At 42.5% G+C, this 13,429-nt stretch overlaps 1 protein-coding gene across 1 annotated transcript in view; it reads right to left on the minus strand.

Moving 5' to 3' along the window:
• Window positions 1–4,383: 4,383 nt before the first annotated feature.
• The window catches only part of LOC311143974 (low-density lipoprotein receptor-related protein 2-like), a gene marked incomplete at its 5' end in the record, with an annotated part of 57,182 nt that continues 48,136 nt past the window's right edge, over window positions 4,384–13,429 (minus strand). The window contains 20 exons of the mRNA XM_084179883.1: window positions 4,384–5,528; window positions 5,755–5,826; window positions 5,913–6,020; window positions 6,123–6,236; window positions 6,550–6,676; window positions 6,800–6,917; window positions 7,397–7,476; window positions 7,613–7,703; window positions 7,863–7,982; window positions 8,076–8,255; window positions 8,537–8,757; window positions 9,905–10,033; window positions 10,120–10,285; window positions 10,526–10,669; window positions 11,070–11,201; window positions 11,356–11,487; window positions 11,648–11,776; window positions 12,089–12,211; window positions 12,811–12,948; window positions 13,218–13,334. Of these exons, the coding sequence (XP_084036009.1) occupies window positions 5,358–5,528; window positions 5,755–5,826; window positions 5,913–6,020; window positions 6,123–6,236; window positions 6,550–6,676; window positions 6,800–6,917; window positions 7,397–7,476; window positions 7,613–7,703; window positions 7,863–7,982; window positions 8,076–8,255; window positions 8,537–8,757; window positions 9,905–10,033; window positions 10,120–10,285; window positions 10,526–10,669; window positions 11,070–11,201; window positions 11,356–11,487; window positions 11,648–11,776; window positions 12,089–12,211; window positions 12,811–12,948; window positions 13,218–13,334 (2,612 nt within the window). The 3' untranslated portion in view covers window positions 4,384–5,357. The remainder of the gene's footprint in view (window positions 5,529–5,754; window positions 5,827–5,912; window positions 6,021–6,122; window positions 6,237–6,549; window positions 6,677–6,799; window positions 6,918–7,396; window positions 7,477–7,612; window positions 7,704–7,862; window positions 7,983–8,075; window positions 8,256–8,536; window positions 8,758–9,904; window positions 10,034–10,119; window positions 10,286–10,525; window positions 10,670–11,069; window positions 11,202–11,355; window positions 11,488–11,647; window positions 11,777–12,088; window positions 12,212–12,810; window positions 12,949–13,217; window positions 13,335–13,429) is intronic.

Genomic DNA, 13,429 nt, shown 5'->3' on the forward strand with positions numbered 1-13,429 from the left:
AAGACTCATACTGTTTTTGAAGATGGTTCTTCAGAGCCTATTCCACTTTGTCGTTACTGTTGTGGTGTTTTTATTATACTGGCAAACGCGTAAACTATTCAAATGAAGGAGCGATTAGACTCAGCTTTCTCTGGTGTTTTGAAGAAGAAGAAAAAACAGGATAATGTGTTATTGAAAAAAATACCATTATATAACTGAAATGACTCCCTACAGGTCTTCCCTATGGTCTCTGAAGAGAATATCTAGTAGATTTTTCTCAGGTGAGATTGATAAAGTTCTTTGTCTTTTATAACGTTTTTTAACATAGATTTCTTGCAATGTAATAAAGAAAGCAATTGTTTAAGTTTTTTTTCTTCAGTTACAGCCTTAGCCATCACCTGGTTTATTGGAGATATCTTTATCACAGGCAGTGATAGCGGATTTGGAAATTTGGTGGCAAGTCGGCTTGACCGAAAGGGGTTTAATGTAATATCCACTTGTCTCACAGAGAAAGGTGGCTCGGATTTGAAGGCTGTGGCCTCTCCCAGACTGAACACCGTTCTGTTCAGGGGGTGGATAGGGTGCCAGTCAGAGTCAAGCACTGGGAGAGATAAAAACGGGATAGGGGTGCTTGACTACCTCGCAACCCTCTAACTGACCCATAAATCTGCATATTTTCAAACCACTGTCACCCTGAGAGCTGTCGAGGAAACATATAGAATACCTACCATAACATAGACATAGTGATGAGAAAATGGACAAACTTTTGTTAGTCATCAGCCAAGTTTGTTCTGCATTACAGAAATGATTTTAATTAGATGCCTAATTACAATATTCATGCTTTAATGTATGATCTAGTTCCTTCCAATGAACACTAAAACATATTGATTTATGGCTGTCCCAAGCTTTGAAGTACTACTTCTGTACATAGACCACATAAACCCTATAGAATGAAATATATGTGGTGCAACATCCACAAGCATGTCATGTATCCTTTAACACTTTCTCACAAGCAGATTAAATGGAATGGAAGATTTATGGAGGTTTGCTGCATACATCCAGCTGGGATTATAGTAGATTTAAAATGTCTGGTTAAAGATGAATTGCCTTTTGACATTCCCAGAATTCAACTAACTATTGATGGGACACAAGTTTCACTAGGGGGCATCACTCTAGGATTACATGTACACTGAACAAAAATAAATATAAATGCAACACGCAACAATTTCAAAGATTTTACTGAGTTACAGTTCATATAAGGAAATCAGTCAATTGAATAAATTAGCCCCTAATCTATGGATTTCACATGACTGGGAATGCAGATATGCATCTGTTAGTCACAGATACCTTTTTTTTAAATGGTAGGGGCGTGTATCAGAAAACCAGTCAGTATCTGGTGTGACCATCATTTGCCTCATGCAGGGCGGCACATCTCCTTCACATAGAGTGAATCAGGCTGTTGATTGTTGCCTGTGGAATGTTGTCCCACTCCTCTTCAATGGCTGTCCGAAGTTGCTGGATATTGGCGGGAACTGGAACACGCTGTCGTATGCAGACCATGGAAGAACTGGGACATTTTCAACTCTATGAATTGTGTACCGATCCTTGCGACATGGGGCCGTGCATTATCTTGCTGAAACATGAGGTGATGGCTGCGGATGAATGGTATGACAATGGGCCTAAGGACGTCATCAAGGTGCATTCAAATTGCTATCGATTAAATGCAATTGTGTTCGATATCCGTAGCTTATGCCTGCCCATACCATATCCCCACCACCACCATGGGGCAGTCTCTTCATAACGTTGACATCAGCATCTGCCATCTGCCCGGTACAGTTGAAACTGGGATTCATCTGTGAAGAGCACACTTCTCCAGCATGCAAGTGGCCATCAAAGGTGAGCATTTGCCCCCTGAAGTCGGTTACGACTCCGAACTGCAGTCAGGTCAAGACCCTGGTGAGGACGACGAGCATTCAGATGAGCTTCCCTGAGACGGTTTCTGACAGTTTGTGCAGAGATTCTTCGGTTGTGCAAACCCACAGTTTTATCAGCTGTCCAGGTGGCTGGTCTCACGTGGTCTGTAGTTGTGAGGCCAGTTGAACATACTGACAAATTCTGTAAAACGAAGTTGGAGGCAGCTTATGGTAGAGAAATGAACATTCAATTCTCTGGCAACAGCTCTGGTGGACATTCCTGCAGTCAGCAAGCCAATTGCACGCTCCCTCCAAAATGTGGTATTGTGTTGTGTTACAAAACTGCACATTTTAGAGTGGCCTTTTATTTCCCCCAGCACAAGGTGCACCTGTGTAATAATCATGCTGTTTAATCAGCCACTTGATATGCCACACCTGTCAGGTGGATGGATTATCTGGGCAAAGGAGAAATGTTCACTAACAGGGATGTAAACAAATTTGTGCACAAAATTGGAGAGAAATAAGCTTTTTGTGCATATGGAACATTTCTGGGATCTTTTATTTCAGCTCATGAGACATGGGACCAACATTTTACATGTTGCGTTTATATTTTAGTTCAGTATAGTCGAAACCTCCTCTGAGTGGAAAATACTTTGTTTCTACATTTATTTTACTGAACAGTTGCAATGTACAGGGTTGTTTAAGTTACTTTCTAAATATAATTTACGTTTTTTTCAAGATGATTGATGAGAAAAGTTTTGTCCAACCCCATCGGGTATCTCACTGCATCCGCATATGCCATGTCTTGAAATATGCAGATGGCCGGATTAAAAGTTAATTTACTTTGTAAGACTTCTGACAGCCAATTTTCTAACTCCGCCCATAACGTTTGGACTTCATAGCATTCCCAGAAGACATGGATTATTGCGTCATTGTTAGTTTTACACTTAAGACATGACTCTTCCTAGTATTGAGTTATCTCAAGGCTTAAAAATCCTTCTTTACCCTGTCTCCTCCTCTTCATCTACACTGATTGAAGTGGATTTAACAAGTGACATCAATAAGGGATCATAGCTTTCACCTGGATTCACCTGGTAAATCTATGTCAAGGAAAGAGCAGGTGTTCTTAATGTTTTGTATACTCAGTGTAGATTCTCACCACAGAGTTATTCATAGATTTAAGCATGTATTAGCTACATAACAACTAAGCTGCCTGCTTTTATGTTCAGGCAGGATTTGCAGAATTTTGGTGTAAAAGTGAGTATCATTGAGCCTGGTTTCTTCAAGACGGGTGTAACCAGGCTGGACCTCATTGAAGCAGACCTGCAGAGACTGTGGAACCGTCTTCCTGAGGAGGTCAAGCACTCATATGAACCCAACTTCTTTGACGAATATGAGTAAATACTGTATACTGTATGTTTTTAAAATTGTTTAGTCATGTCATTACAATGCTGAAACATTCATGTCTGTCTCTCATCCATTTCCTGTAGTCTATATTACAGATGTAAAAGCTCAGGATTTCTCCATGGGTCTCCTGGGCAGTTGAGACATCTCCAAAGTGACCAGTTGCATGACCTTACAGCCCGCCACCAGCTACTCACCCTTTTGGGATACCAAGCTCATCTGGGTCCCCCTGTCCTACCTCCCTGCATTCATTGCAGACTTCGCCATCGCTGTTCTACTTCCTGTCCCCAAAGGCAACAGAAAGATCCATGCAAACCAAGTGGGTGTGGCAAACACGAGCCACTGGACCTTTTCCTTTATCAATCACATCTATGATACGTTGTAGATTGAATTACATGCATTATTTTCATTTCGGGGATGTTGATACTACATAGATTATCAGTGGTGTATGTAGTGCAAATTGTGAATAATTAATGAATATTGATATTACATCTTTTTTTTTTTTTTTTTTTTTTTTAAAGTCATTTAGCAGACGCTCTTATCCAGAGCGACTTACAGTTAGTGAATACATATATATATATTTTTTATACTGGCCCCCCCTGGGAATCGAACCCACAACCCTGGCGTTGCAAACGCCATGCTCTATCAACTGAGCTACATCCCTGCCGGCCATTCCCTCCCCTACCCTGGACGACGCTGGGCCAATTGTGCGTCGCCCATGAGTCTCCCGGTCGCGGCCGGCTGCAACAGAGCCTGGATTCGAACCAGGATCTAGTGGCACAGTTAGCACTGCGATGCAGTGCCTTAGACCACTGCGCCACTCAGGAGGAGATTAAATCTTCCTGTGTTGCCTACAAAATACAGTGTGTGTGTGTGTGTGTGTGTAAGAGGTTATTATGCATGTGAGTTAATTTTCTCAAACATAGATTTTTGGTTAATCACAATGTATTTCAAGGTAAGAAAAACAGACTGTCGAGATTGTATTACAAAACAAAAAAATGTATTATATTGTCTTATATATGTCTCAGCAGCATACATTTTGTCTCCCACTTTGCTATCTAGAAAACCATCTGAGCATACAGTATTTAGAATGATCATTGATACAGTCTTTATTTGTTATTTTCATCATAATACAAAACAATCAATCTAAGAGCACAGGATTCATAGCCCATGTTTAGAAAATAACAGTCAGATTCTTCGTTTAATGACCTGACCAAATGCTGTATCTCCAGATATGGATGTTTTGCTCTTGGACTATACCAGCTCCAGAGTCACTGGATGTGTCCAAAATTATACATCTTCACACATTAAAATCATGGCCATATTCAAGTATTGTTCCAAATTAATTTTAAAGAGGACATCATTATTCATAAAGCATTTTACTAAAATATGATCATTTTCATTTAAATATGCCAAAAAAGTCAGGGAACATTGTATATCATTTTGATCTTAAGTACCATGTAAGTATGCTTAGCATACTATCCTTTGAGATATTCTGAATTTTCATAGTTTTCTATAGATTTAGAATAGCTATAGTAAGAATTGGATCCGTTTGTATTTGTTTTGTTTGTTTTTTAAGCCCTGAAATGAGGTATATAAACATGCAAGATGAAATGCATACATATTCAGTTTTGTTCAGTGGCAAAAATTATTAATTATCCTTTCAAAACATTGTCCTAATTCACAATGCACTTCACCTGTTGTGTGTTTTGTTTATGAAGCACTATGGAAAATATAATATTCTCTGGCTGTTAGAAATAGATTATCAACAAAAATCTTACTCTTCAAATTTACAAATGTACAACATATAACATTTCTATCAGCAGTTTCAGTGCAAAGATATACATATAGTATATCACAATAAAAAAAATCATGAAACAAGAATTGGCATAAGAAATATCTGAAGGCATAGTCATGACAGACCTATTTTCTGTATGCTAACGAAATGTTTGTCTAATTTCTTTTCACAAATCAATCTTAGTTTTGTAGACAGGCTACATATAAAAATAGATTCTGTGCAAAGGAGAGTGTGTCTTTGATTCCAATCTGTGAGAAAGGGGGTCATACATCGATGTCCTCTTTGACGAGGTTCGCCGTGTCTCGGAAAGTGTCCTCAGTTGGTGAGTAGGTGCTGGGACGATCCTTCTTCAGGCGTTTGGTGGTTGGGGCAAAGGGAGAGGGGTCAGTGGAGGAACTGTCCTCATTGCTTCCTACTGCTTTTTCATTCTTCATCTGAAAAACAATAAGGGGATGACTAGCAGAAAACAGGCCAACACAACCCCAACATTTGTTCACCTCTGAATCAGAAGCAAACCTCAAACAGTTAGGAGTACAAACACATGTGGGCCATTCTCTACTGTAGAACAGCCGTGTCTCAAAAAGGAACAGGTGCTGAGAGATATGAAGCAAAGAGTCAGTCACCCCCCAAATGCTCATTGGGTGTCAGTATTGGGCTTACCTCTGAGTAGATAGGGTTTTCAAAAGTTAAGCTTGGCTTCAATTTTCTTTTGAAGGTGCTCCACCTGGACTCCTGTAAATGTAGGACACAATTGCTGTAAATTACAATATAATCCCTATCCTTTACCTAATGATAAAAGTACAGGAAGGGAGAGTCACCTGAACAGGCTTGGCTCTGGCTGTGGAACTGTCCACGGTGCTCACAATCTGCTCTGTATGGTTCGCAAAGTTGTTCTCTATCTGCTCACCGCTAACAGTAACAGTCACCTGTTTGGAGTAAAACAGTGCAGAACAATTAGTATTGTTTTAACAATGATGTCAATCCAACCTGCCCTAGGTATGTTCATGCAACAGTGTTGTCTTGTCTACCTGTGTGGCGTGGATGACAGCAGGATCACTAGACGATCCAGCCGCTGCATTGGCATACAGATGGTTCTCAAATGTGATTGGCTGCCTCCCTGCTTCCACTGCGAAGTTCCCATCCTGAACGAGACATACTGTTATTCATCATGTCCATCAAAGGTGATTCAAACAGCATTGCTATCTATCACCTACATGTATTTCAAGCTCTTAGTATAAAGTCAATGCCCTGCAATTTGTGCTTTACTTTATTAACTACAGAGCAAAACAACCCTGGCTGGGAATGTGTTGACTATTAGTCTTGTTAATAATGTACAATGACAGACATCCAAAGGGCTAAAGTCAACCGGGGTCTAACACAGGATTAATATGCTGATGGTGCAGTCTGAAGGTGCAGTGACACCACTAAGTGCTAAACCAACACAATCCAGTTTACCAGATGCTTGGCCCTGTCAATGAATGACACCCCGATGGGTGGAGGTCCCAGATCCATGGTGACATTGTCACCCGAGCGAAACGTCACCCCATTGCCTGTGTCACCCGATTTCACCAGACTGCTAAGGCTGGAAAGGAAAGACACAAGAAAATGGTTTCTCATTTACACACATTTCATGTGAGGCTCTCGTTTGAAATGTTACGACAGAGGCAAGCACAGATGTTTGAAATCAGGTGAGCTGAGAACCTACCTGGGTAGTTTGGGCATGGACGGGATTAAGGAGCCTGTTCGTTTGTAGTTGAGGAAAACCGCAACAGCCAACGCTCCAGTGATGATGATGACAATCACTGCTAACAGTGCAGCAACTGCTGAAATACAAAGATGTCAGCAAGCAACAAAGTTTACTCCAGAACATTTATACTCATCTTTTGTAAAACATGTATCAGTAGTCCAAAACTAAAACAATGTATCACTTATTACTTTGCTGACATACTACCAATTGAGGTTAAAAGATTATGGTGAGTTGGGCTTTTTATTAGCTAGTGAACTGAGTAATATTTTACTGGAGAGAAAAACAGCTTTAGTGTTTGCTCAGTCAAAACAAATCTCAAGGTCATAATATAATGACTTGTGAGACAACAGTATAACGAAAGATAATGTTACTTGGCTCAATCAATGTTGTGGAACTACTGTATCATGAACCATTACTCAGAAAAGTTGTATGAAGACAGTTGTATGAAGACTGGCACTTTGGACTGACATGTTTGGGGAGAAATCTAATCGTATTTGAAGAGATCCATATTGCAGGTCATTCAGTATCATACAGATATCCCACTTCTTATCTCACGTTTTACTGTACCTGCTCCTGCAGGGGCACCACTGGACTTTCCCATCTCACAGTAACTCCCTGCATAGCCATACGGACACCTGCAAAAGAAAAGACAAAAAACAAATGTTTCTTCATGGGGTGGAACGAAACACTCATATGGCTTGTGGCTGTGTTGTTACATGTTATAATAATATGACAATGAATCTACTTCCTGACACCAGCTGCTGAACTCACTTGCACTTGGGTAGGCCCCCCTCATCAGTGTAGCAGGTCCCTCCGTTCATGCATCTGCATGCAAGAGGCATTAAGACTGGAGCCTCAATGGCTGCAGGAGTGAAAGCCACGTACAACGTCACCACAACGTCACACAACAACATCAGAGCAGCCATGCATGTACAGTATAGAGTATGATTTCAATGATCAATGGTGCATGGTGCAGGGAGGCTGCATTCACAGGTGATGTGATTTCCTTTATAGACCATACCTGCGTCACATTCGTTGGGGTTGAAGCCGACCAGGGATGATCCTTGGGGGCAGGTGCAGGTGTAGCCCCCAGGCCGGATCAGACACAGGTGACTGCACATGTCCTTACAGGGGTTGGGCACTGAGAGAGGGAAGAAGAGACCTGTAACTACCTTATACTCACCAGACAGGAAAAAACTACAGTGTGTTTGTTTTAGACTTGACAAACTCTAACCTGAGCGGTTGTATCTATGCTCCTGGTAGATGCGGACTTGAGTCAGCCAGGGGTTGATGGTCAGCACCTTCACTTTGTCCTCCTTCCCAAACTTATCAGCCTTCCAGACTTCACCCCGCTCCTTGGTTGTCCAGTACACATGCCCCTCAAAGACATCCAGGCTGTAGGGATTACCAATATCTGAAGCAGAAAATGGCCATACTTAATTAGCCAGCACTTCAATAGACGTGGTCTGATTCAATCATTAACTATTAAGGGAGTTAATAAAGTAGTTATTACAAATAATATATCACCAGCATGTTAGCAACATCTATTGTTGCATCCCAAAAGGCGATCTATTCCCTACATTCTGCACTACTTTTGACCAGAGGCCTATGGACCCTGGTCAAAAGCAGTGCACTATATAGGGAACAGGGTACCATTTGGGATGCAACCTAAGAAAGGTCTCAGTGGGTTCTGACCTCCTGACATGATGATCTTCCTCTCGGTGCCGTCCGGCTTCATGGACTCTATAATGTTCTCCTTGGAGTCACACCAGTAGATCCTGTCTCCATTCAGGTAGTCCAGAGTCAGTCCAGTGGGCCAGCCCAGGTCCTCGTCCAACAGAACCTGCCTGTGCTGCCCGTCCATCCAGGCAGACTCGATCCTGGGTCTCCTACCCCAGTCTGTCCAGTACATGATTCTGGGAAATGCACAGTCACATATTTTTTATTTATTTTTATTTCACCTTTATTTAACCAGGTAAGCCAGTTGAGAACAAGTTCTCATTTACAACTGCGACCTGGCCAAGATAAAGCAAAGCAGTGCGATAAAAACAACAACACAGAGTTAAATATGGAATAAAGAAAAACAAAACGTACAGTCAATAACACAATATAAAATCTACATACAGTGTGTGCAAATGTAGCAAGTTATAGTGCTAAATAATTACAATTAGTATTAACTCTGGAATGATAGATGTGCAAGAGATGATGTGCAAATAGAGATACTGGGGTGCAAATGAGCAAAATAAATAACAATATGGGGATGAGGTAGTTGGGTGGGCTAATTTCAGATGTGCTGTGTACAGGTGCAGTGATTGGTAAGGTGCTCTGACAACTGATGCTTAAAGTTAGTGAGGGAGATAAGAGTCTCCAGCTTCAGAGATTTTTGCAATTCGTTCCAGTCATTGGCAGCAGGGAACTGGAAGGAATGGCGGCCAAAGGAGGTGTTGGCTTTGGGGATGACCAGTGAGATATACCTGCTGGAGCACATACTAGGGGGGGTGTTGCTATGGTGACCAATGAGCTAAGATAAGGCGGGGATTTGCCTAGCAGTGATTTATAGATGGCCTGGAGCCAGTGGGTTTGGCGACGAATATGTAGTGAGGACCAGCCAACAAGAGCGTACAGGTCACAATGGTGGGTAGTATATGGGGCTTTGGTGACAAAACGGATGGCACTGTGATAGACTACATCCAATTTGCTGAGTAGAGTGTTGGAGGCTATGTTGTAAATGACATCGCCGAAGTCAAGGATCGGTAGGATAGTCAGTTTTACGAGGGCATGTTTGGCAGCATGAGTGAAGGAGGCTTTGTTGTGAAATAGGAAGCCGATTCTAGATTTAACTTTGGATTGGAGATTCTTAATGTGATATGCTTAACAGAGTGTTTGTTAACAAATGTCTTTGACTTTTAAATAATATTTATATAGTACACTCCACAATGCTGTTATATCTGAGAGGATACACTATATTTGCTTATTGTGAAGGATACACACACACACACACACTTTATTCTTCGGAACAAACCAAAAAGCCCCCCATGTCACTGTAGTTGATCACTTCCGTACCCGAGTGCTGGATTCAAAACAATAGCAGCTGGCTGGTCCAGGTCATTATGGATCAACCACTTCCTGTAGCGCCCATCTAGCTTTGCCACTTCAATTCGATTGGTCCCTGCATCTGTCCAGTAAATGTGACTGTAAAACCAAGATTAGCTGTTAGATTGAATACAAAAATGTATTCTTAAAAGCAAAAATAGTAAGCAATAATGAAGGAGTTGTACCCTCCGATCCAGTCCACAGCGATACCATCAGGATTGGCAACATATCTCAGGTTCAGATCCAACTCCTTCACTGGGTTATTGCCGTTGTCATTGAATGTGGTCATGTAGGCCCGCTTGATAGAGCCAAACTGAGATCCTCGGCCCAGGACCGTCCAGTACACAATACCTGAGAGCACAATAGGGTCATATTCAGAAGTGCACATCATTACAAAATGGTTTACAACGGAAAACGAAAATGTGTTTGTTATTGGACAAGTTCAGGTAGTCCCTCCCCGTTTTGGCCCATTTGCTTCTGTTTGGTTCCTCATGAAGTGGAAACCTCCCCAGTCACTGTATCACTCCCATAGTGCTCTTCACATGAGCCAAATTGCACTGACTAGTTAACTAGTTGAGCTGAAGGTCTTACTGAGTCCGATGCCCTCTGGATCCCACTGGTAGTCCAGAGCCTGGATGTGCTCGGCGTTGTCCACGTAGTCTGAATACTGCTCCGATGACAAGTTGAAGCGGCGAATCCGCACATTGTCGGGCAGAAGCAGCACTGGTGGGTTTCCTGAAATGGAGAATAGTGAAATATGGTCCCATCCTTAAAGGGATACTTCGGAATTTTGGCAATGATGCCCTTTATCTACTTCCCCAGATGTCAGATGAACTCGTGGATAACATTTTTATGTCTCTGTGTCCAGTATGAAGTAAGTTAGAGGTAGTTTCACAAGCCAATGCTAACTAGCGTTAGCACAATGACTGGAAGTCTATGGTATCTACTAGTATTGCCAAAATCCCGAAGTATCCCTTTAACATTCAGGCATTCTACTCCAGAGCACTAACAGATAGGAGGCAGATGCTGTGTCCCAAATGGCACCCTCTTCCCTATATAGTACAGTAGTGCACTACAAAGGGAATAGGGTGCCATTTGGGACGAAACGGAATGACTTGTCCAGCTAAGCTCTTACCCTCAGCAGCACACTCAATGCCATGCTGCTCGCTGACTGAGCGGAAGCCCTGGGCACAGAAACACTCGTAGCTTCCCTTGGAGTTCTTACACTCCTGTGGACACGTCCCGTAGACCTCACACTCGTTCACATCTGTTCACAAACACAACAACAGGAAAAACACAGAGAGAGCAAAAGGTTAATAATAGCGTAAGCAGAAGAAATCATAAGAGGTAATAAAAGAGCGTGACATTGGTACAGACAGAGTGGTGTTTCCACATTCAGGCTGTACTGATGCTTCCTGTACCTTCACAGGTGTTCCTGTCTGTCTGGCTGGGTTTGTATCCAGGCCTGCAGGAGCAGAGGAAGCCTCCGTCTGTCAGGTCTGTGCAGTTGTGCTCACAGATGTTCTCACTGCAGGAGCGCCCACTGCCAACATCTGGGGAGAGCACATATACATGTGTCATATTATGAGGGTTGACATTTACTCTCGCTTCAGTATTATACAAACAGCCATGTAGCTTAGCATAAGATAACGGTTTATGATGATTGAGATGGAGAGGGAAGACTATGGTTACTGAGTTGGGTGGGTTACTCACTGCAGCCCAGCTCATCAGAATGATCTCCACAGTCATCATAGTCGTCACAGGCATACTGCAGAGGGATGCACTGGCCATTACTGCATTTGTACTCATCCGCTGAACAGGGCCCATGTGTTGGGGTCTGGCCTGTGACAAACACAACACATCATGTCAACATGTCAATCATTTCAGAGAGTGAAAGACATGGACGATCGGATGAACAATAACCTTTGGTAACATGACAAATACGTCCCAAATGGCACCCTATTCCCTATATGGTGCACTACTTTTGACCAGAACCCCATGGGCCCTGGTCAAAAGTGGTGCAGTATAAAGGCAAAAGGGTGTAATTTGGGATGGAACCTACATAATATTCATACAATGATGGGCTATATGTACTCCAAACTCCCATGGAGATGGGACAATATATGACAGTATTGTAACTTGTGATTGGCTTACAGTGCTCCTCTTTCTCGTCAGTGCCGTCCCCACAGTCGTCCACTGAGTTGCAGAGCTCATGGCTGTAGATGCAACGGTTGTTGTCACAGCGGAAACGGAATGGCGGGTCACACGGGATGTCCACTAGGGAGACAAGACCAGGGCCCGTATTTCTCAAGCGTCTCAGAGTAAGAGTGCTGATCTAGGATCAGCTTTAACTTTTAGATCATAATACATTTTACATTTACATTTACGTCATTTAGCAGACGCTCTTATCCAGAGCGACTTACAAATTGGTGCATTGTGCATTCAATGGGATAACCACTTTACAATATGTTATTTTTTTGTCTTTCTTTGGGGTGGGGTAAGGGGGGGTAGAAGGATTACTTTATCCTATCCCAGGTATTCCTTAAAGAGGTGGGGTTTCAAGTGTCTCCGGAAGGTGGTGAGTGACTCCGCTGTCCTGGCGTCGTGAGGGAGCTTGTTCCACCATTGGGGTGCCAGAGCAGCGAACAGTTTTGACTGGGCTGAGCGGGAACTGTGCTTCTATTAAGACTATTAAGGACAGGGAGGACCTGATCCTAGATCAGCACTGCTACTTTGAGATGCTTGATAAATACGGGCCCAGGCCATGGCCAGGCTCAATGTCACGGTATAATTTCTCATTGTTAAAGAATAAAAACTCATTCAACAATGTAACTATTAAAAGAACAGTGTAACCATTGAAGGGGCATTGGCCTTACAGCAGAGGTGGAGCTCTTCATCTGAGTGGTCTCCACAGTCGTTGTCTCCGTCACATTTCCAGTAGGGCTGCACACACACATGGTTCCTACACTCAAACAGGAACGGTGGGCAATACGTGCCATTGGGATAACGGGTTGCTGCAAATGAAAGACAAATGGACCATTACAATTCAAATTCATGTTTGTAACTTTTTAACTTAGGATAACTGTAGAGGCTGCTGTAGTAACATCATAATAGTTCTGGACTTCTGAGGAGATAGGAGCCCAGTGAGTAAAACCGGTTGAAAATCTGTAATTTCAACTGGTTTTACCGTTGAAATAACGTATTTTCAACCAGTTTGGCTCACTGGGAGTGTTGTATTTGATGTCAGCCCATTGACACATCTATGATGATATTTAACACATACGACATGATGTCTCGTCAGTGTAGTCCAGGCAGTCGGGGTTGCCGTCACATTTGAAGCGGTCGGCGATGCAGTGGCCACTGCCACACTGGAAGTAGCCCGGGTGACAGGTCCGCAGCTCTGCAACACAGCCATGCCAGCACACAACTCATCATTAATACTTTAGGTATTAATGATACCATTTCAATTCAAATTCTATTTCTGATGGCACTAAT

Source organism: Coregonus lavaretus (genome assembly GCF_964263955.1).
Source record: "Coregonus lavaretus genome assembly, chromosome: 16".
NCBI lineage: Eukaryota > Metazoa > Chordata > Actinopteri > Salmoniformes > Salmonidae > Coregonus > Coregonus lavaretus.